The sequence below is a fragment of the Phyllostomus hastatus genome, unplaced genomic scaffold, assembly GCF_019186645.2.
Source record: "Phyllostomus hastatus isolate PE091 unplaced genomic scaffold, TTU_PhHast_1.1 phas_scaffold_129, whole genome shotgun sequence".
NCBI classification, from domain to species: domain Eukaryota; kingdom Metazoa; phylum Chordata; class Mammalia; order Chiroptera; family Phyllostomidae; genus Phyllostomus; species Phyllostomus hastatus.
In genome coordinates this window covers 35160141-35183995 of record NW_025334009.1, presented here as the reverse complement: position 1 = coordinate 35183995, position 23855 = coordinate 35160141, and the positions used below count along the sequence as shown (strand labels likewise).

The 23855-nt window shown below is 46.1% G+C and overlaps 1 protein-coding gene across 2 annotated transcripts in view; it reads left to right on the top strand.

Moving 5' to 3' along the window:
* The window catches only part of NMNAT3 (nicotinamide nucleotide adenylyltransferase 3), a 97628-nt gene extending 85959 nt beyond the window's left edge, over positions 1–11669 (top strand). For both annotated transcript variants that reach the window (XM_045856967.1, XM_045856966.1), the window contains exons 4-5: positions 2080–2162; positions 10139–11669. In XM_045856967.1, coding sequence (XP_045712923.1) covers positions 2080–2162; positions 10139–10557 — 502 coding nt within the window. In that variant the 3' untranslated portion in view covers positions 10558–11669. The remainder of the gene's footprint in view (positions 1–2079; positions 2163–10138) is intronic.
* Positions 11670–23855: the final 12186 nt, after the last annotated feature.

Sequence of the window (23855 nt, the reverse complement as noted above, 5' to 3'; positions counted from 1 at the left end):
CCAGGGTCAGTTCTTGGGCCCAGGGCCAAGCATGCCAGGGTACCATTCGGGTAGGCAACAAGAGGAAGGGGTAGCCACTTCCCACGGAGGCAGAGTGGAAGTCTATGAGGAAACAGCATTTGGCACCAAAAGTAATCATTTGCACCCCAGAGTTCTGAGATCTAGCTAATTATTCAAAGTAGGGTTAACTTGAACTAGGAGCTTCAAGGTAAGTAAAATGAAGTGACAATCACCAACTTTTATTCATTACCTACCATGTGTACCAGGCATTTTCACGTGTATAACCTCTAACCAGCTCAGCAGCTCTGAGAAGTAGGTGGGTTTAGCCCCATTTTACAGATTAGGAAATGGAGGTTCTGGAAGGGACAGTAACATACTCAAAGTCCTACAATCAGAAAACAGAAGTGAAACTCTAGCCTCCTTCAGTCTGATGTGAGATTTCAGACTAACCCAGGAGTGAAACCTCAGAGATGAACCTTGGCAAAACCAAAGCAGAAAGACAATGTGGAAACACAGCTAGGCCTTAAGAAAACTCAGCTGAGTCTCTGAGATCATCAGGAAGGACTTTGGACCAGAATTAAATGTATTTATTTATCTACTCCTTCCATCATTCCTGAATTCATCCAACTCTAGGTAAGCAGTTCTCGAGTACTAAGACTATAAGGATGAATTAAATGAGCTCCCTGCTCACAATCTGGTGGGCAAGATAGACTGACAGCAATAATAACAGTTACAGCTAACATTTATTGGGCATTTTTTGTGTATGGGCCAGTGCTAAGCTCTTCAGTTAATCCTCACAACAACTCTCTGTGTGGGTACTGTCATTATCCCCCACCCTACAGATGAGGAAACTGGAGACAGGTTCCATGAGGAACTCACTAAGATTGAACAGCTACAAGCTGGAACCAGAGTTCCAGTCCACTCAGTCTAACCCTAGAACTTCACCCTTACACTGAGCCTTCCTTCAGTAATAATCAGCACTAAGCCTCTTCCCCAGCATTTGGCAGAGTAGAGCACTCCCTCCTTCATGATCTCCAGATACTCAGTGGGGATGAGGCCAGCATTAACTTTCACAAGCAATTAACAGACTAGGTAAGTGAGGCACTAAGAGTGTTGTGACCCATGCAGGATCATACATGCAGGAGAACCTAAACTTGAACCCACCTTCTCTGGCTGCAAAGCACATGCTTTCACCAGCAGGCACTGCTCCCTCCCAGATTCAGCTCTAGTTAATGCATAACACAGTAGGTAGAAGATGGACCATCAAATTGATATGACATACTGATTACCTGTGCTTGATTAAAAAAAAGAAGCAGACACAGCGATCTCTTGCTTTGCAGAAGACAGAGTGCTAAGAGAGCCACACATGCCAAATCGGTGTGAGTCTAATTATATTTGAAATGCTAACATGTAACGAGATTGCTCTATGTGCACACTGTTTGGTGCACTTTACGTGTACCTCCCCTTTAATCTTCATAACCACCCATTGGAGGCAGGCACTGCCATTACTCCTCCTTGTGCAGATGCTGAGCCGTGCACACAGAGATTCTGAGCCATCACCCTCTCCAGTTCTACAGTATTAACTTACAATGAGAGCGAGCATCTCTTTTGGGAGCCAGCTGTGGGCCAGTGCCTACTGTGTAGTAGCTCATTTATCTTCACAGAAGTCTGAAAAGTGAGTATTATTGTCCTGGCTTCACAAATGAAACTTCGTATTTTGAACTCAGGTCTGCCTAATTCTACTAGCCCATGTCCTTAATCCCTACTTGACCCTTTTTTTAAAAGTAATATATTGAAAGAAAATGTGAAAAGAGTAGAATTATGCTAATTTCTCCCCTTTCACACAGGGCTCACAGAAGGTAGTGAACTTTCTTGGACAGGGCATTATGGAAGGACCCCACAACATCAGCTTTCTATCTAGCAACTGACACAGGGCCCAGCACATAGTAGGCCCTCAGCAAGTATTTGTGGAATGTGCTGCCTAAAACACAGGCTGAAACTTAATGTCTGAGAGCCCTGGGGTGGCTTTGAGGGACTGAGCCACACAGACACGCCCTGAGCCCTATCTTTACAACACAGGCATCATCACCACCAACTGCTCAGATCTCTGTCCCCGGAGGAAGGCCTGGACCAAGGCACAGCTGTCTCCCCGGTGCCCGCAGGTGGGTGCTGACCCCCTTGTCTGTGGGAGGGAGAGCCGATGGGAGTCACAACCCTCTGGGCATAGATCAGCATTTTTTGACCCACCTGGTTGGGGTGACATGTCCCAGGCTGAAAGGTCAAATTGAACAACCTGCCATTACCCCTTGTAAATCGTTATGCTGCTTGGGATTTTCTACCCCAAAGAGGTTTACTTACCCTTGTGACTAGTACTTGTGACATGGATTATAGTCAGAGCAACACAGGGATAAATGAGTGAGTGATGCTGGGCTTTTAAAAAGCCTGAGCCTTTTTGTTATGTTTTTTGTTCTTTTTTTTATGGTGTTTTTTTTTTCTTTTTGAATACAAAATGTGCTGTTATAACTCTTAAACTGAGAAACTAATACTTATAGCAGTGTTAACTCACCGGTTTACTCAGGAGACAAAACCTGTTTTTAAAGGAATTTAAAGTTGATTTGGATTATTCTTTGAATTTGTAACCCTGTTGTCAACTCCTGGAGTGTGATGGAACCTTGTCAGCTCTCATTTCAAAGTAGTGTCTTTCTACAATGGCAGCTGTGGTACTGGGGGGTCAAATACATGGCTCCCTCTCGCAAATAGAAGCACCAGGTGATGGGAGGGCGGGAACACAAGGGAATTAATTACCAGTCACACTGGGCTGAAGCTCCAGCAGCTGCATCAGTGGCTCTCCCAATGCTGGTTGGTGAGACAGTTTCCAGATCAGAAGAGTTAGGGAATGTCATGGTTGAGCAAACCTAAACTGGTTTCTTCACTGCAGGACTTTTCCAAACTGCTGTTCATGTGCATTGTGACTCTACAGGAAAGGGAAATAGAAACTATTACTGCCATGTTTTAGTCATGGAATTCTTTTAATGCATATTGGTGCTTCTTAGAACTAGCGCTTCCCAGAACACAGATTGGGAAACATTCTTCAAAAAGGACTCAAAAATGCCACCAGGTCCTAAAGGTTTCATGCAGCAGTCCCCAAATGCTGGTCACTCACAGTAGACTCACCTGTGAAACTTGTTAAAAACACTAAGTCCCAGCCCTGGCTGGCGTAGCTCAGTGGATTGAGCGCGGGCTGTGAACCAAAGTGTCACAGGCTCAATTCCCAGTCAGGGTACATGCCTGGGTTGCAGGCCATGACTCCCAGCAACCGCACATTGATGTTTCTCTCTCTCTCTCTCTATCTCCCTCCCTTCCCTTTCTAAAAATAAATAAATAAAATCTTAAAAAAAACAAAACACTAAGTCCCAAGCCACCCCCCAGACCTCCAGAGTGGTAATGGTACCTGGGAATCTGCATGTTTCATAGGTGTTCTGGGGATGTGCTTTGCAGTTCTGAGGAACTGTGCACTCGAGAAGGAATCTAAGAAAGAAGGAGTTAGAGTCTCCTATATGATCAGCTTACACAATGTGTATTGTATTCCTCTGACCTCTGCCTCTCCTCCTGGCTACATGGGCTCCTCCTTCTGCCCTCCAGTCATCAGCACAGTGCAGTGTTAATTCTCAGCCTTTTGCCTCCTTTCTGAATCATTTCAGGCTTAGCAGTCCCTCCTAATAGGGTTCTAGAGATGCTTACTGAGCACCTTCCTGGACCAGGCTCTGGACCCCTGACCTGAGCTGGAGGCAGGCCGTGAGTGGTGGTGGGCCAGGCATGGATTAGGAATGCTGCCTGGAGGAGAAGACACCTGCTCCGAGGCTCTTAGGATCAGTAGGTCATCTGGGGTCAGTGGCATTTCTGGGCAGGAGGGCAGCCGAGCAAGGCACAAAGGCAGGAAATGGCAGAGGTGCTAGGCCATCTGTGCTGCTGCGGTGTGCTGGGGCCTCCAGTGAGAGGCGGGGAGCCCCCAGTGCTGTGGGAGGCACACTGCTCCGAGGCTCCCATCTTCTCACACTTCACGTCTCTACGGAGGCCTCCAGAATCCCTGTCACAGGGCTCTTTACCTGGCCTGCTCCTCCTCCCCCTTCCATCTTGGCTCCCCTGTTGAAACCTCTCTGACCTGTGAGGCCCAGTTTGGAATACAGCTTCCGCATAAAACCAGTCCCAGTTGCCTTCACTGAGATGGGCTGTTTCCCTCCCTCTGCCACAGCTCATGGCTCGCTCTTCCTGAGTTTGTTTCTCTAGGGGCCCCCAGCCCCTAGAGACCTCTCTGTTGGTCCCCTTTCTCTCTGTTTCTCAAACCCTAAATCCTACTCCTCTTGTTCTCATCTAAAGTAACTGTTAAAAAAGGAAGTTTACATTGCATGAAAAGTGGGCTATTCAGTTTACCAAAATTTATCAGGGGATTTAAAAATGTCCATGCCCCTTGCTTGATGTAGTTCTCTCCTAGGAATCTGGCTGTGGAAAGAATTAGAAATTGGGACAAAGATTTATGCAGAAAGATGTTTATCACAGCAATTTTTATAATGGCAGAAAATAAAAGCAACCTCAATGTTTAAATATATGGGAATGTGTAAGTAAATCATACTGTGTACATGGGATAAAGAATGTACACAAAAGGTTTTCGTGATATGCAAAAATGGTTATGAGGTAAGTGGAAAAAGACCAAGGTACAATTCTGTATATATAATCTCAGGTATATTTTAAAATAACACCAAATATAATTGATGGTATATAGAAAGCAGAATGATTGTTATCATTGTCTCCTATTTTTAACACATATTTTCTATATGTTCTGTAACTGACACAGATCTTATGTTTGTAATCAGAAAAAAAATACTAGAGCAATTTAAAAAAGGAAGATGAATTGTGTTCAGGGATTGGAAGAATTAGCAGCATCAAAATGTCCATACTACCCAAGGCAATCTATAGATTCAACGCAATTTCTATTAAAATACCAGTGACATATTTCACAGATATAGAACAAACATTTCAAAAATTTATATGGAACTATAAGTGACCCTGAATAACTACAACTATTTTGAGAAAGAAGAACAAAGCAGGAGAGATCACTATACCTGGTATCAAACTATATTACAAGGCCACAGTAATCAAAACAGTCTGGTACTGGCATAAGAACAGACACATAGATCTGTGGAACAGAATAGAATAGAGAGCCCAGAAATAAACCCAAGTCTCTATAGAGAATTAATATTTGACAAAGGGGGCAGAAGCATAAAATGGAGTGAAAATAGCCTCTTCAACAAATTGTGTTGGGTGATCTGGACAGCCATGCAAAAAATGAAATGACCACCAACTTACACCATACACAAAAATAAAATCAAGATGGATAAAAGACTTAAATATAAGTCATGATACCATAAAAGTCCTAGAGGAGAATATAGGCAGGAAACTCTCAGATATTCCACGCAGCAATATTTTCACTGATATGTCCCCTAGAGAAAGGGACATAAAGGAAAGAATAAACAAATGGGACTTCATCAAAATAAAAAGCTTCTGCATGGCTAAAGAAAACATCAGCAAAATGAAAAGGAAACCAATTGTATGGGAAAATATATTTTCCAATGATATCTTGGACAAGGGTTTAATCTCCAAAATATATAAAGAACTCACACAACTCCACTCCAGAAAGACAAACAATCCAATTAAAAAATGGGCAAAGGACCTGAACAGACATTTCTCCAAGGAGGGCATACAGAGGGCCCAGAGACATATGATAGGATTCTCAGGATCACTAGCCATTAGAGAGATGCAAATTAAAACCACAATGAGATACCACTTCACACCAGTGAAAATGGCCATCATATAAGTACTAGAGAGGTTATGGAGAAAAGGGAACCCTAGTTCATTATTGGTGAGAATGCAGACTTGTGCAGCCACTGTGGAAAACAGTATGGAATTTCCTCAAAAAATTAAAAATGGAACTGCCTTTTGACCCAGAGATTTCACTGCTGGGACTATACCCTAAGAATCCTGAAACACTAATTCAAAAGAACCTGTGTATCCCAATGTTCATAGCAGCACAACTTACAATAGCCAAGTACTAGAAGCAACCTAAGTGCCCATCAATAAATGAGTGGATCAAAAAACTATGGTACATTTACACAAGGAATTCTACTCAGCAGAAGGAAAGAAGGAGCTCCTACCCTTCATGACAGCATGGATGGAACTGGAGAGCATTATGCTAAGTGAAGTAAGCCAGGCAGTGAAAAGACAAATACCATATGATCTCATCTATAAGTGGAACCTAATCAAAAAAATAAACAAGCAAGCAAAATATAGCCAGAGACACTGAAATAAAGAACAAACTGACAGCAGAGGGGAGAGAAGGGGGGGATAACAGGAGAAAGAAGGGAAAGGGTCATCAAAAAGCATGTATAAATGACCCATGGACAAAGCCAAAGAGGAGAAGGACTGAGAGTGAGGCAGGGGAAAGTGGTGGCAGGATAATAGAGACAACTGTACTTGAAAAAAAAATTGTAAAGGCAAAATAAAAATAAAGATGAAAAAGGAAGGTGCGGTTTTTCTCAGCAGAACTTGGCTTTTGATGAGATGGCTTGCATGTTACTAGTGACGTATTTCTAATGGATCACTTTGTGTGCTGAGTATTTTATTGTGGGTTGTTCTACCCTAGGATTGCAGATTCCAGGCTGAGCTCAGCATTTTCTGGCTGCCAGAGCCCTGCTTTGCCCATTGCTCCTGTGATTTGCAGTCCTCCTTGGCTTCACCAGCATCATGTGGATTGCTTGTTGCCTTCTGGGCGACTTGGGTGTGACACTGGGATGGATGATGCCTGGGTCTTTTAACAGCCTGACCAGGTCTTTCTGTTGTGAAGGCAGTCCCCGCCCTTGGCCAATGGGGCTGAGCCCAGCTCAATGACCCTCAGTGAACCCCCTTTCCATAGAGCCCCAGCAGGTATTTCATCTGGTTCCATTTCACACTGACTTGTCTGGTGAATTTGGCTACTTGTATGCAGATTCCAATACCTGGCTTCATCTTTGGTGTTCTCCTGTGTAGACCCAGAAGTCCCGCACTCCTGCATGTGTCTATGTGGCCCACATGGCCATGTGCATACTCTGTACTAGGCAGGAAATTCACATAGCATTCGCTCCCTCACTCAGTTTCCGCAACTTCCACAGGAGGTTTTATCATCCCTGCTCTACAGGTGAGGAAGCAGGTTTATCTGCTGCATCCAGGAGTCCCAGCAGATCTGAAATTCAAACCCAGAGCTGACTGACCGCAGAGTGGGTGCTCTTTAATGTCATAGAGTTCGGGCAACTGCATACTCAGAAAAAGGTTCTGGTGGCACTTGCATCACATTCCATCCAAATCTCTGCTCATCTGCTTTTCAAAGCCTGTGGCTACTCGGAGATCACACTGCCTGAAAATGCCAGTGGACATCCTATTTATGCCGCTGTGTCACTCACTGCTCAGACAAATCAAATTGTCAGCCTTCATTCGACACCTCAGACTTACGGACTTGGGACTTGCTTGGTCAGAGCCACTTGATCTGAAGATGCTGTAGCTGTGAGGGGCATGGATTTGAAAGGGATATTGGAGCACTTCTATGAGGCCTGGTGACAAGACTACCCAGAGCTGTAGTCTGAGGCGCCTGTTGCCGGAAGAAGACCTGTCTTTGGCTTGAACAGGGGAGGTATGCACATTTATTCCATGCAGGCAAGGGCTCAGAATGGATCACATTCCTTACTGTCATTGTTAATGAATCAAGCAGTATCTAGTATTGAAGCTGTTATGTGGAAATTGTCCCCACAAATATCTGACCTTTGAGAACAGGGGTTGTTTGCCCCAGGCCTCAGGAGACCCTGGAATTAAATGCACATCATGTAACCTCCCTGGTAGGAAGACAATGTAAAAACCACCCAGCTATTTGAAAGGACAAACTCTGGTCTTATGCTATATTTCAGTAGTTGAATAAGAAAGAAACTAGAGTAAAACCTCACTATTACAGAAGAATTCAAATCCACATATATGTTGGAGCAATGAGACAGCCCAAATTAGTGAAAAGGGTGAGTTATTGAATTTTTAAATGCAGTTTTATTGATTTTTAAAATGCCAGAAGGTACCTGATAAGTGTCCGATGGATGTGTTGATTAATCATGAATCGGTGGGTGAGTAGGTGGATGGATGGATGGATGGATGGATGGATGGATGGATGGATGGTAGCTGACACATACCACACTCACTCTGTTCCAATTATTGTTCTAAGTACTTTATGAGTTCATAAATAGGATTATTTTGATTCCAAAATGATCCTATTTAATGAATACTGTTAGTATCCTCATTTTAAAGTTGAGGTCACCCAGCTGTTGAATGACAGAGCCAGGAATTACATCTAAGGTGCCTGGCTCTAGAATCCTAGTTCTTAACCATGGAGAGTTCATGAATACATGCATTAATAGATGTTTGACTCTCATTTCATTATGCCAGTATTATGTGGCTTGGGTGTTTCAAAGGTATGTTCCTGTAATTTCATCTGCTGAGTAAACAAGTCCATTGCCCACCATTTCATAGATGGAAAACTGAGGCCTGAAGAAGGAAAGACTTTGGCTCTAGTCCCACCGCAGCCTGTGCCCAGCTGAGGTGGGAATTCAGACATCTCTGAGACACTTTCAGTTTCTCACTTTCCATTCCACAGCTGGTTGGATGCTCCTCTTAAAACTCATCTCTCTGGTCCATGTCCAGATTCCTTTGAAGGTTACATAGTAGAGGAGCCTAAACTGAATGTTTACATCAGGTTTTTTCCCAGCAGGTGGTATCCCTGAAGCTCCTCCCATCTGAGGTTTCATGGTGACTGGGAGATGCGAGCACTCTATAGGAGCCCAGCCTTTGCTGTTTACTAAAGAGAATCCACCTCTCAAAGGACTAGAGGTCCTGCTGGTTGCTTCTACCTTGGACTTGTTTTTTCCTTTCCAACGGGAGGAAGGGCTTCTCAGTTCTGATGCATGTACAATTCCTGCCAGCAGGCGGCAGCAGAGCCTAGCAGTTACAAATGCCCCACCTGGAGGCTGGCTGTCAGTTTTGAATCCTATCTACTCTGCCTAAATGAGTGACCTCAGGCAAGTCACTTGACTCTCTGTGCCTTTGTTTCTCCCTCTGCAAAATGAACACAACAGTAATACCTACCATATAAAGTTGTCCTCAGGCTTAAATGAGATTATACACTGAAGGTGCCTAACAATCAATAGTGCTCATAGCTCTGGCTGGTGTAGCTCAGTGGACTGAGTGCCGGCCTGTGAACCAAAGGCTCACTGGTTCAATTCCCAGTCAGAGCACATGCCTGGGTTGCAGGCCAGGTCTCCCGTAGAGGGTGTGGGAGAGGCAACCACACACTGGTGTTTCTTTCCCTCTCTTTCTCCTTCCCTTCCCCTCTCTCTTAAAAATAAATAAAATCGTAAGGAAAAAAATGATCAATAGTGCTCATAGTAAGCATCCAATAAATATTAGGTATTCCCTTATCAGCACAATCACCATTCAGTTAGAACAAATGTCAAAGGATTATCCACATTGATCAGTTGTTCTAGAGCTTTGTTTCATTGAAAACAGATGAAAAAATCATCAGCTGGGGTCTTAGAGACCTTTTGGTTATACTTTATAATGAACTTTTATGATGAGATCTTACTTATAAAAGTACAGGTGTTAGAGCTGAAATAGATTTTGAGAGGGACAAAAACGTGCCCGAGGCCCATAGCATGTTAGTGCTAGGGCTTTAAGAAGTGCACCTCTGTCAGAAGGTGGGGTTCTGGGGACAGCACAGCCACCTTTGGACCCCTCAGCCACAGACCGGTGGTGTAACACTGAAAGTAAAAACTTTTATATTAGAGCGCTTGGCACTTCACCAGTATAAAACAAAAGATTTATTGATTGAGTTATTACTTATACCCGAATGTCCCTGAAGTGGCTTCAGGTTCACACTTTTTAAGTCATGAACATGGAGACATTGAGTGCCCAATACATTCCAAGAAAAACATTTATGAAAATTCCAAATGGAGTGTGTTCTCTTTGCTGGCCATGACCCTTCCTGTAACTTTGCTGGGATCTATCCTTGTTTTTCCAGCTGCGCCTGAACTGAAGTTCCTCTGCGGGGCAGATCTCCTGAAGACCTTCCAGACCCCCAACCTCTGGAAAGACGAGCATATACAGGAAATAGTGGAGAAGTTCGGCTTGGTGTGTGTGGGGCGGGCTGGTCACGACCCCAAGGAGTACATCATGGGCTCGCCCATCCTGCGGAGGTACCAGCACAACATTCACCTGGTCAGGGAGCCCGTGCAGAACGAGATCAGTGCCACGTACATCAGGAGCGCCTTGGGCCAAGGGCAGAGTGTGAAGTACCTGCTGCCGGACGCTGTCATTGCCTATATCAAGAACCACAACCTCTATTCCAGGGACAGTCCCGGGAAAGGCAATGGCACCCGGAACAGTGGAGCAGAGACAGGCCAGGGAGGGCCAGCCACTGCCCCACTGAGCTCCCCCTGAGGAGAAAGCCACTAAGGTCATTGTTTTCCTTTTATTTATTTCTTTTTTTTGCCTTTCCATTTTTCATTTGTTTTATTTCAGCCATGATTATACTTCTGAAGAATCTTCTCTCCCAGGAAGAGGTACCTCTTTAGGGAGGAGCAAGTGTCTACATCACAAAGATGGAAATGTACCAAAGAAGTTAAAATGGTGTGGTAGATGATTAGGATTAGGCAAGAATTCTCAGAACCCTTGGGTGAAGAGCCTTCTCATTTTGGAAATGCTAACTGGCAAGTGGACCTGGAAGGCAGTTCTGTGCATGGCAGTATCCCCTGTTGGTCGGATCAGAATTGCCCACAACGCATTTTTTAACTAGGGCCAGTGCAGCATGCTGGTCTTGATTGGAGAGATTTGACAGCATGCTAATTACCAAACAGTGGGCTTTCTCAACACCATGTGTCAAACAAAATAATACTGAAGGCTTAAAAATTTGGAAGCAGCACTTTGCTAATTTGCATTGAATCTTCCATTAAGAACCGTGATCTGCCTGCTTTCTGGCCATTGATGAAATTTAAACTAAAACCTTTCTAAGTAGTGGTCCTCAAACAATATTTCTGATACAGAAGATATTTTTAACACAACCATTCTATAAGTGCCAGGGCTCTTGATTTCCAGGTTTCTAAAAAATTGAGGTGAGACAGGTGCCTCAGCTGTGTTAGAGGATCTTCCTGAGTGTTTAATGGTTGCCTGTTTGAGTATTGACAAAAGGATAAATATAAATTGACATCAAAAAGTACTAATGAAAAGTTTCTCTTTTTTCTTCCTTGGTTATATTGTTAATGCCTGGTATACCAGCTGTTTCTCTTCTTTTCAGCTGCTCCATGAACTTTGCTACTGTTCTGTTCCAGTCAGACTGGCATGAATTAAAAAGTTTACGCTCCCATATCCTAGCGGTGGAGGAAGCAGTTGCTTCTCAACACCATGCAGACAGTTCTCCAGTCGGCAGCTCTGGGTGGACGGCCCTGTTCAGGAACGGAGGTCCCGAACAGAGGGACCCTGGAAGATGGGAACAGAGCCTGACATGGGTTCAGGGTTTGTCCTCCACTCCTGATTAGAAAGAGGTTTTGATTGGCCTAATTCTGTTTGAGTTCACTCTTTACGCTTGCTGACCAGAAGCCTAAATGCATTCAGATTACTTCTCCATCCCTTCCCCCAGCTCATCCTTGCAAGATTTAGCCATGCAGAAAAACAAAGGGTCAGTCAAAAGGAACCCAACAGCCCCCCAGACATACCCCAGCGTTTGCAGGTGTGTGGTAACAGTGGTGACTGAAACTGATTTCCTGGGTCCAAAGTAGTGGGACCCTCCTGTGGGGGTTCCCCAGACCTCCACCCCTGTAACATCTAAAGCTGCTGGCCATCTCTCCCCAACCCCCATGAACAACCTCTGCCCTCAAGAGGTCCCTAAGGACCCTGATAATACAAGGGAGTAGGAATCCAGCAGCCTTGTCCAAGAGCTGCCACAGCAAACTGGAACTTAAACAGCATTCTTCCCCACTATGAGCCTCAGCTTCCCAACCTCTCAAATTGGGGGGCGGGTGGTTGGGGTTGGTGGTTAAACATTCTCTAAGTTCTTCTCCAGCTCTGATTTGCTAAGTCTCTGAGTGCCTCTGACTTCAGCCTGTCTACCCTTCTTTGGGTCCAATATAACTCTAGCCAGACTGGAAGCTTTCCAAAGGCAGGGGGTCTTTTGTTTGCTGATGTATTCTAAGTGCCAAGAAATTTGCTACTCCAAGTGTGGTCCCAGGCCACAGTATTTACATTCCCCTGGGAGCTGGTTAGTAATGCAGGCTCTCAGGCTTCACCCCAGACCAACTGACTCGGAATCTGCACTTTAATAAGATTCCCAGGCCATTCAATGCACTGGCCTAGAACAGTGCCTGTTAGAATAAGTATTGGTTTATTTTTAATAAGCTGAATGGGTAATTGAAATTGCATCACATTTACTCTGGCAAATATCTTCCTCCTTGCTCTCTGAACAGTGTAGCCCCACTCTTCTGTGTGGAGCTTAGCAGACAAAGGAGGGGAAAAGTATGAACAGCTGTAGTGTCCAGAAAAAGGGGCAGAGAGGGAGACTGTGGGTTTGAGGCAGAGTTTCTCAACTGGGCCCGATCACTCTTTGCTGCGTGGGGCCACCCTGTGCACTGTAGGATGCTTAGCAGCATCTCTGGCCCTTATCTGGTAGATGCCGGTAGTAACATTCCCCCATTCCCTGCTGTAACAACAAAAATGCCCCCAAACATCGCCACATGTCCCCTGGGGTGCAAACCAATCATCCTAACTGAGACCCACGGGTTTAAGAACAAGGCTGTGGGGGGCATCTATATGAGAAGGGGTTCTGTTTCCCAACAGGGAAAATCAGGAGGCAGCAGCTGTAGAATAGTCTCTTCTTTAAAAAAATAAAACTAGTTTATGAGAGTCCCTACCACTCATGAAGTTGTGTTTATTCTGGGAGACACAGTGCCCTTGACAGCAGGCATTAGAAGTCCCATCCTAGACTCAAAGGTACTCTCAGCTCCAGTCTCCCTATACTTGCCAGTGCCATGGTGGCTTTCCCTCCCCTGCTGTTACAGGTGGAGGCTCCCAGCGTGCCTGTGCCCTCGGAACTGTCATCTAGGGCCTGGCAAGTGGAGACTGCCAATGACTGGGAGCTCGTAGTTTTATGATTTTCATTATGACTCAAAATTCAGGGTTCATTTATTCAAATCCCATTTATTGAGGACCTCTCATGTGCTGGGCATTAGACTAAACACTAAGGGTACAATAATGAACAAAGAGATACAGTGTCTCCCCTCTGAGAGCTCACAGTCCACCCTGGAGATGAGCAGGAATCAAACACTCACAGGACTAAGAATGTGATTACAAACTGTGATGAGGCTCCAACAGCGAGAGGCAGCAGATTCACAGCTGAGCTTAAGCGCTATCCTTTCCCTTGCCCAGGCCCTTTCCAGCACCCTTGGGGGGGTGGCTAATTATATGGGTGTCTGCTTTCACATTCATAATTTTTATTCTTATTCTGAAAAGGGGCCTTCAAAATTGTACAAAGTTTGGACCCCAAAGAACATCAGGGATTTGCCCTGTGGCAGGGTAAAGAAGACAGATTTGAGACCTGAAAGATGAATTCACAAGACATGGGGATGCCTCGAGGCCACTGGCTTTCAGAACGAACGGCAGGTGTATGCAAAGGCCCTTCAACAGGAAAGAGCAAAATAAGCAGCATGATGAGCCAGATGCATTATCACCTCCTTAAGAAGGGGTTCCTTATTGCTGCCCGTACCTGATATCAGGTGTCCTTGCATGCCACCGTCTCCCTGCCCATCCAGGCCTGGCTAGGCTTGGAGGAGATGCCTTCATTTCTCTGATTCATAAATGTGTCTTGGGGCTCCCACCAAGCAGGACATTCATTTCTGAACCTTTACCTTGTCCTCTTCTAAAATAAAACAGCACAGGCACATGCAAACACACACACACTCACATACATACTCCTCTGCTCTCGCTTTGTCCCACTGATTCTCGTGGCCTTAGTATCAGAGGAGAGAACACATGTGTCACCACTGTGCTCCTGATTTGCTGCGCTGACCCTGGCTGGCAAACCTGATTTCGCATTCATTTCCATTCCCTCGGGCCACCTTTGAATCGAGTTTGCCTGGGTGTTTTGTTTATTTTGCAAGAATAGAAAAACAGTGGTTCCGGCTCCTGGGTAAATAGAGTTTCCAGCCTTAAATAAAGGTTCTCCTGTGATAGTACACACTGCCCTAAATGAGAGGGCCTCTGCATCCCAGCCTGAGGAAAGGATTTTTCATTTATAATACTGACTGTGTCATTTGGGACAGAATGATATGAAATCCCATTTTAAACCGATAGTGCTCCGGATTTGCAGGGTACATTTGGTAATTGGGTTAATACATGAATATGAATTTCCTTATCCCCTCCTTGCACTTCCTATGCTAACAGTGTTTCTGCCTCACGTTTTGCAAAGGTCTCCAAGCACAGGCTGTTCAGTTTCAGTCAGAAGTTATTATCTCAGACCAAAACACAGCATTATAGATGTGTATGACTAATAAACAACCTGTAATATTGCACCTAGACACGTGCCACAGAATATTTTAGAACTGTTAAAATAACCCCCAAAAGACATGTTCATGGTACCACAGACTGAAAACTAGAAGGGACCTTAAAATTCCTCTGGTCCCACCTTTCCCAAATTATCAAAACACTAAAATGCCACAAATTCATAGGAGTTTCACTATGAAAAACAATTACAATATTGTGTTCTGTGGACAAGTGTGGGGAGCTGTACCTCCTTCCTGTTGGAAACCCATGAGTGTTTGCACACCCCATCAGCCTCACTTTATATACACCTCTCATGTGCAGCCTCATTTCTCCATCCTCCGGTCACCTCCCAACCCACACCACCGTCACTTCTTACCTGGACCACTCTGATGGTCTTCCCAACCACTCCTGGTCCCTGCAGTTCATTCTCTGCAAAGCAGTTTAGAGTGTATGCAGATCTGATCCCTGTCTAAACTCCTTCCAAGGGTCACCACTAAGAAAGTGGAAGACAAGTTGGAGAACACATTTGCAAAATATATATCTAATAAATGATTTATGTCCAGAATATATAAAAAATTTTAACAATTCCAAGAGGAGGAGAAGGAAAGGGGGAAGGTGTAGGGGAAAGCTAAAGTCCAATTTAAAAATGGTCCAGAAACTTACATGTAAAACACTTTGAGTTGTCATTCTGTTACAGAACAACAAGGGGGGGCCTGGGATGATATACTATTACCGAAAGGAACCCTCCAGGTTCATTATGTCCGCCGCCAGAGGAAAGATGTCTCTCAATGCCAGAGATTCGTGAAAAGGAAAGGAAATGTTTATTTAATGCTATACAAACTTAAAGTAGTGACCTAATGTCTTCATCAAAATCCCAAAGTCCCTTAAAACACTCACAAACACACACAGTCCTTCCTTCCCCCTTTGCCTAGTCTGGGGTACCATATCTCAGGAAAAGAAATAGAAGTCTGTGATTCAGGCAACCCCCGGTTCTTCCCAGTAATCTGTCTCGGCTGGTAGGCCTCCCTCGGTTCCCAGCACCATTAGCTGTGTCGCCAGGATCTCTGCTAAAGCTAGGTGGTGGTTCCCCCTTCTAAAGCTGCGGGGGTCCCCATTCTGGCAAAGCCGCTAGGTTCTCCACTGCCCCAGGCGCGTGGTTCTCTCTGCACAATGGCTGCAGGAGTCTCCACTCAGCCAAAACCATGTGGTTCTCCCCCCAGTGGTTGTGAGGGGTGGGGGGGTCGCCACTCTGCTCTGCCAAAGCCAAGTGGCGATTCTCTGCTAAAGCCTCATGATGCTTCTCTCTCACAGGGCTGCGGGAGTCCCCAGTCTGCTAAAGACCGAGTGGTTCTCTCTTCAATGGCTGCTGCATCTCTCCTTTCTATTGCCACAGCCGAGTGGTCCTCTCTGCACAATGGCCAAGGGAGTTTCCACTCAGCCAAAACCGCATGGTCTTCCTCCCCTCAATGGCTGCTGTGTCTGGGTTTAAATCCCCACACCAATCTTTCTCTGCAGCCCCATTTCCAACTCCTCCTACAATCAGTTGCACCTGCCAGCACTCTCATATCCTTCCAGCTTTACTGGGCTGCCATCCTGTGTCTGGGCAGGTGTGGCCCCTTGTCATGGAGCCAATCCTCTCCAAGCTCCCACACAGGCACTGTAACTTGGGGGACCTGCCCCCCAGTTAAGCCTTGGTGGGGTATTTACTTCCATTCCCTTGGCTCAGAGCCTGGCTACAGCTATTTAACATATCTATGCAACCAGTTAAAGGTTATAGATATGTTAAATGACCATACCAGAGGTTAGCTGCAAAGCTGTTGCTATGCAAAACAGCTTTCAATGGCCCAGCTCCATTTGTCCCTTCCCCCAACTCACACCTAAAGGGGAAGGGGTGAGGACATCTTAGTATTTCCTGGACATGCTGAATTCTGGACCCCATTTCAAATCCCTGTTTGGGGTCCCCCTCTTGGCTGCACCCTGTTACAATTCCATCACTCTAAGAAAATAGCTGAACAAACTGAAAAGCGATTACTTTTAGTAGACTCATCAGAGAATTGAGATTGGTGGACAGAGCACCACCTGGACTCTATAGAAACAGGCGAATACAGTGAATAACAAACTTTGTCGTTTTACCTGGAACAGAAACCTCTGGAGCCGTAACCTGGTAGTTCACTTCATAACCACACAGTCACTTCCACTAGTTGCTGGAGACTCCATGTGTGAGAATGAGAAACTCCTGGCACCATAGTCCAAATTTTTGTTGATTTTACCTCTAAAAATCCCACCAGGTTCTCATGCTGAAGATTCATAGAATGTTTTCACATTCTGGGTAGAGGAAAAAAATGACCCAAACATCTGACTGGACACGTGCAACAGGTCCAGCGTTGCTCTTCAGAAGGACCTGCTCGGGGGGTGTGACTCTTGGCTGACATCTGAGAAACTGGCATTTGGAGTGCTGCCTACATTTCCAAGTGACAATAAACCTGCCTGGGGCACTGAATCGCCATCCCAGCTTGCCTAGACTGTGCAAACAATGTGATTTATCATGAACACCTGCTTTCCTTCTAGGAGCTTGGAATTTTAATAGTCATGGCTGGTCGTGCAGGCAGAATGCCTACACCACCAGCTCAAGATAAAAACCCCTGGATTTGGAGTCTCAAGCAGGCTTCCCTGGGCAGAATTGATGCCTCCCATTGCGGCATTTCTCTGCTGGAAGAAAAAAGTGCTTTGTGAGGCCCCCGCCCCAGGAGGGAGAACTTGAGAAGCCCTCGCCTGGGCTCCCCAGACTCCACCTGATACATCTTCTCCCTGGCTGGCCCTGCTGCGTGTCCTTTTGCTGTAATAACCCATCACCATAAAGATATATAATTGCCTCTGGGTCCTTCAAGTGAGTCATCTAGTGTGGGATCCCAGAAACAGGACACTTCACTGAAGAAGATACCTGAAGGACGAAGGAGCACAGGAGGCGATGCTCCCTGCCCTCAGTCGCGAGAGAGCCGCACTGAGGTCCCACTCTGGACCCACTGGAAAGGTTCAAGGCAACCCAGCAATTCCACGTCTGCGCATCCACCCAAGAGATACAAACGTGTCTGCTCAGACTTGTGTGTGAGTGTTTCTAGCAGCCTGATTCATTATAGTCAAAAACTGGGAAAATTCAGATATCCATCACCTGGTAAATGGATAAATAGATAGAGTCATACAGTGGAATGATATCCAACAATTAGAAGAAGGAACTAATGATAGATATTGCAATACCTGCACCAGCATAGGTGAACCTCAAGAACACACTAAGTGAAAGAAGCCAGACATAGAAGGTTGCATAGTGTACCATTCCATTTATATGAAATTTCTAGAAAAGGCAAATCTGTAGAGGCAAAGAGCAGGCCACCAGCAGTGTCTGAGGGTGGGAGTGGGGGCCAACTGTCAGTGGGCACAGGGAACTTTCTGGGGTGATAGGAATGTTCTAACTAACCATCATGCAGATGGTTACACAACTATAGATGTTTATTATTAAAGCTTATCAAACTATGAACAAAAAGGTAAATATTGTGGTATTTAAGTTATGCCTCAATAAAGGTGTTTTTTTTAAAAGAAATCCTCCAGAGCTTCCTTTGCTTGCCCTTGGAGTGAACACCTGACTCCCCCTGGGGTGGCCTGCTCCACACTCCCGCAGTCCCACCACACCCACAACCCCCAGCCCCTCACCCGTCCCTGCAGTCCTTGCTCTCTCTGCTCCCACCACAGTGGCTTTCCTCAGTTTCTCACACCCACCCTTCTCTTTCTCCATGGTGCTTTTGCATATGGTCTCCTCCGCCTGACATGCTGTCTCCCTTCTCCTTTTCTTCTGGCTGATTCCCATTTCTTCAGTTTTCCACCTCGAGTTGCTTATTCCAGGGGCCCTGTCTGAGTCCCGGTTACGTTAGACTTGGACCACGACGCATGCAACTCCCTGCCCTCCTCCCGTGGGAGAGTTTCATCACTCTTGAAGTTGTTGACTTGGTAGTCTCTCAAAGTTCCCTGAAAGCAAGCATTTGTCTTGATGATCGTGCCTTTTCCCCAGTCCAACCCCTAGCTCAGTAAACACTTCATGAAATAATATCTGAATGAGCATCGTAATAGTGCTGAGAAACCTGTGATAAACACTCCTGTTTCACTTTGTGTAAATCAGTGTTTTCGAAGCATGCTTATACATAGAATCCTTTTTATCCACATATGCTTAATAATTTGTGGAACGCAGTACTCAAAGGAGCAGTTTAGAAAGTTCTTGTCTAAAGATTTTCTCCAATTTTTTTGCTGCTACAAATAATGCTACAATAAATACCCTTATACATCAGCCCTTACAAACCAGTGCTTTCGTGGGAGGGACTCCCAGGAGTGGTCAAATGGTATGTGTGCTTTTTATTCCAATTGATGTTACCAGATTATAGACTGTAGATTTTTTTTAAGTAAGTCAAATTTTTTGTTAAAAAAATGAGATGAGGCAGGAGTTAGAAGAATCTCAGGGAACTGCTGAAATTCTCATGTCATTTTTTTTTTTTTTTCAGAAAGTCACTTTTATTATCTTTTATACAAACCAACGTGATATCTCTTTATCTTAATAGATAACTTGTGATGAATTTCGGGAATTCACTTGCCATAGAGAGACACAGCAATCTGTAGGCAAACACTGTTCTTGGTGTTTGCTGGGCACCTTAAAGGCTCCTGTTTCCATTGTGGTAAACAGGAGCTCCTAAGACCAGCCCGAATACAAGAGACGGGAGCACCGGGGCTCATAGGAGGCCATCAATGGGACAGACCCAAGGGCAGGACACATATACAGGGTTCACAAGAAACTGGGAAGAAACTGGAAAGAAAGAAGAAACTGAAGTTCCCTCCCCTTCCCCTCTCTCTCCTCTTCATCCTCTCCCTCTTCTCTCTCTTTCTCTCTTCCTCCCTGCCTCCACTCCCCGGGTTGGCTTCTATGCTCCTTGGCCACTGCTCATCGTCTAGTGCCCATGTGACCTCCCACCATGACCCCGGTTTCAGTGCCACAGTTCCAGACCCACTGGCCCTCCCTGGTCCATGCAGCAGCGACATGTCTGTAAGGACAGACAGGAAGGAAGTGACGGGCACTTCCAACACTTGGGCCAGTGCCCACAAAATCACGGCGTAGCCCAGCAGTTGGTGTGTACCTCTCTTGCTCCTGTTTGTGCAGGGGGTGGTGCAGCGATGAAAGAAGCATGACCCTGGAGGGAGAAAGGGATGGATGGGCATGATGGGGTCTGAGTGACAGTCTCCCTTTCTCTATTCCTCCTTCCACTATGGGCAGACAGACCTGGGCCTAGGGCAGGTTGGGCAGAATGAGAAGGGGCCCCTCCTGGGGCCACAGGCGTCATAGCATGTGCTTAAGTGACCGTGGTTCTGGGGGAGCCTGATCCTCGGAGGAGGACGCAGTAAATGGACTGCAGCTGGACTGGTGGGCTGGTTACCTTCAGCCTGATCGTGCAGAGGAGCCAGCGTCTTCCTTCCTGAGAAGCTGCATCAAGCACAGGACACAGAGCGTTAAGGCAGGTATGGGTTCCCAATCTTCCGCGGCAGCCCCCAAGCTTTGTCTCAGCTCACAGCTTCTCCGGGAGCCCCAACTGGGCCAAAACTCAACTGGCTTCTCAGCAGAAGGACAGTAAGTTTGACCAAATGGATGTTCGTGAGGTGGATTTCCCTCCCATCTCAAAATGCTTGTCTTTCCCAACCCGTGCCCCCGCCTCCCTCCAGTCAGAGCTGGGGGACAGCCTCTCCTCCCAGCTGCCCAGGGTGTCCCCTTACCATAGCCCCAGGCACCCCGGCTGCCCGTTTCCATGGCCGTCTCCCTGAATGGGGTTAGAATCAAGGTGTTTTGACTTTAAATTATGTGACCTCGAGCCAATTACTTAATCTCTTCAAACCTCATTGTTTTATCCATACAAGTGATAAGAATACCTACTCCACAATGTGGTTTGAGGATTAAATTAGAAAATGAATTCAACATGTTTGTCAGTGAGCACTCACACAGTAGCTGGCATCATCATCATCTTCACCAGGCTATTTTTTTTTCTTGCTGTTCCTTGATGCTTTGTACCATCTGTTCTGATGCTACCACGTCTTGTCTGCGGCCACTGCACATCCACCTAGTGGTCTGCCAGGAAAAGTAAAGGCAAGGGCCCTGGCGAGCCTAAGTGGAGATAGGCAGGACTTTGAATTTCTACTTCCTTGGGTACTTGGATCAGTTAACTTTTGAGGTGAAACAAATCACTCCAAAACTTAGTGGCTTACCAAAGTGTCCCAGGTTCGATTCCCAGCCAGGGTACATTCCTGGGTTGCAGGCTATAACCCCCAGCAACTGCACATTGATGTTTTCTGTCTGTCTGTCTGTCTGTCTCTCTCTCTCTCTCTCTCTCTCTCTCTCTCTCTCTTCCCCCTCCCTCCCTTCCCTCTCTACAAATAAATAAATAAAATCTTTAAAAAAAAACCTTAGTGGCTTAAAAAAAGAACGCTTTATTCTTCCTCATGAGTCTAGCAGATAGTTGGGAGGTTCTGGGCCAAGACCAGCTGATCTTGGCGGGGCTCACTGTCATGTCTGGTGGCTGACTGGTTGTTGGCGGGGGCAATAGAAATGACCAGACCATGTATTTCCCATTATCTGTTAGACCAGCTCAGGTTTGTTCGTACAGAGTAGGTGGCAGGGTCCCAAGAGCATGAGAGCAAAATCTGCAAGGCTTCTAGAAGGCTCGCTCAGAGCTTGGTACAACATTACTTCTGCCACAAATTCTACTGGTCAAAGCAAGTCATGAGACCAACCCGCATTCAAGGGATGGGAAATAACCCCCATCTCTTGGTGATGAGATAGCCACTTTGGCAGTCTGCCACAGGCCTCAAGAATTCTCTGCATCCCTATGTTCTTAGTTATGCCTTGAAATGAAAACTCCATTTTAATAAAGATGGCCCTGGACAGTGTGGCTCAGTTGGTTGGAGCGTCATCCCATAAAATGAAAGGTTACGGGTTCAATTCCCAGTCAGGGCACATGCCTAGTTTGCAAATTCAGTCCCCAGTCAGGGCACATAAGAGAAGCAACAAATCAATGTTTCTCTCCCTCTGTCCCTCCCTCTCTCTAAAATCAATAAGCATGTCCTTGGGTGAGGATTAAAAGATGATAGATATCTAGATAGATAGATATGCCTGGATAGTCAGAAAGACGGCTAGGTCAGTAGGTAGTGCTGTGTATGAATGAGTGGGTAGATGGATGATGGGTAGGCGGTCAGGTGCATTCTGTGGCAGTGTGTTAGATGGGTGGCTAAAAGGAGGTTGTTAACTTCCACATCCTAGTCTCCTCCCTAGTGCCTGGGGGCATGGTGGCACAAGGACAAGACAGTTGTGCTTGCCCTTGTATAGTCCTTGCAATCTCCTAGCAGCAGAATGAGCCCCTGTTCTGGCCACTGCTCCCCCCACCCTATGCTTTGCTCCTCCGGGCTGTCTGACTTACACGGAGGCTCATTCCCAGGGCCTGTTACATGACTGCATGTCTCTCCTTCCCTCCTTTCTCTCATGGTGACACTTCTGGGCTTCAGCTTTTCAGTGGCTCCTCATTTCCTACAGGATAGAGTCCAAGTAGCTTGTTATAGCATATGGGGCTGCCCATGGACTGGCCACACCGGTCTCTCCAACATTTCCTTCCACTGTGTCAAGCCATGCCATACCTCCTGTCCCCCCACTGGTCCCCTTAGCTGCGCTGTAGCTACATTTGATTACCCCACATTCTCTGAACACACAGCCTTTCCTACACCGCCCTGCTCCTGCATGTGCCATTCCTTCTTGGGAGTACCCTGTCCACCCCTAGTCAGGCAAGGTGCCTACTCATCCTTCTAAACTTGGTCCCTATGCTCAATCATCACCTTGTCCTTGAAGTGCCTTGTACCAACCTCTACTTGCTACACTTCTGTCTCCCATAGACTTATTAACCTCCTTAGAGTCATGTCTTCCTCATGCGGTATCCTTAGCATCAAGTACAGCTCTAGCCACCTACCTACAAGGTGCTGAGTAAGTGTTTGTTGAAAGGAACTGCAACCTCACGGCTTTGACACTTCCCCGGTTCTCTTAGTGAGTGTCCATGGCGCTGCTCATGACCAGGCACTGTGAGGAATTTGGAAGGAATTTGAAGCACAGTCACTAGCCAAAAAGCATCGGCAGTCTCGCTGAGGGAGCGAAGCAGGTGTGCACGCGCGCGCGCGTACACACACGGAAAGGGCTCGGTCCGCCCCTGGCGGTGTGGGTAAAACATGATTAGCGGGGCTCACGCTCTCGGAATTCAGGGCAGAGATCATGGTGAAACCGGAACATGAGGATGTGATGGGTGAAGAGAAGTGGGAGGGGGTTCGGGCCTGGGAACCACAGGAGTAAGTAAGGCTTGGTGCTGAGGGCATAGAAGATCACCAAGCCACCAGCGTGGGACAATGACTGAAAGGAAAAGGAGCACAGGGCGGGGAAAAGGTGTTCAGGTTAGATGGACAAGGCCTCAAATGACGAGAGAAAAAAACTAAAATGTATTGAGGATGTGTGTGCCAGACCCTTCAAAACTACTCTACAAGGTGATGGCTCAGAGACATTCAGTGACTTAACCGAAGTCACACAGCTAGGAAATTGTAGGTCTTTTTAATTCATGGGGCTCTATCAATCTGGAGGGTAGGGTGGAGCCGGAAGGAAGGTCACAGGTGGGAAGGGTCTTGACAAAGATTATTATGATGCTATTTGAAATGTGTTCTCTGTCCTTAAATCAATGAGCTCTGGCCTATTTCCTCCCTTTTTGGCAATGTAAACCCTCCATGAGCTACCTAAAAAGCACGTTCACCCTTGACTGCTTCTACGAAGACAGGAGGTAGACTGAGGCCTTGAGGCCAGCCCTGAACTGAACAGGGGATCCTGGCCCACCCTAGCCCTGCGATCCTCCCCCCTGAGGCCACCTCCTCCTCCCCACAGGACAGCCCTGGTCTGTATTCACTCTTGGGTCTTCGGGAAGCCCTCAGAGGGCTGGGTCACACGCTTCCAGGAAATCAATGTGTGTTTGACCAGCTGCTTGCCTTTCATCTCTTCACTGTACAGTTCTGACCCAAGAATGCCAAAACATTGCTCTGGCAAGATTTGTTCTTTTTAAAGCTGGCTGGAGCCTCACTAAGGTACATTAATCTTTAAGTGTTTATAG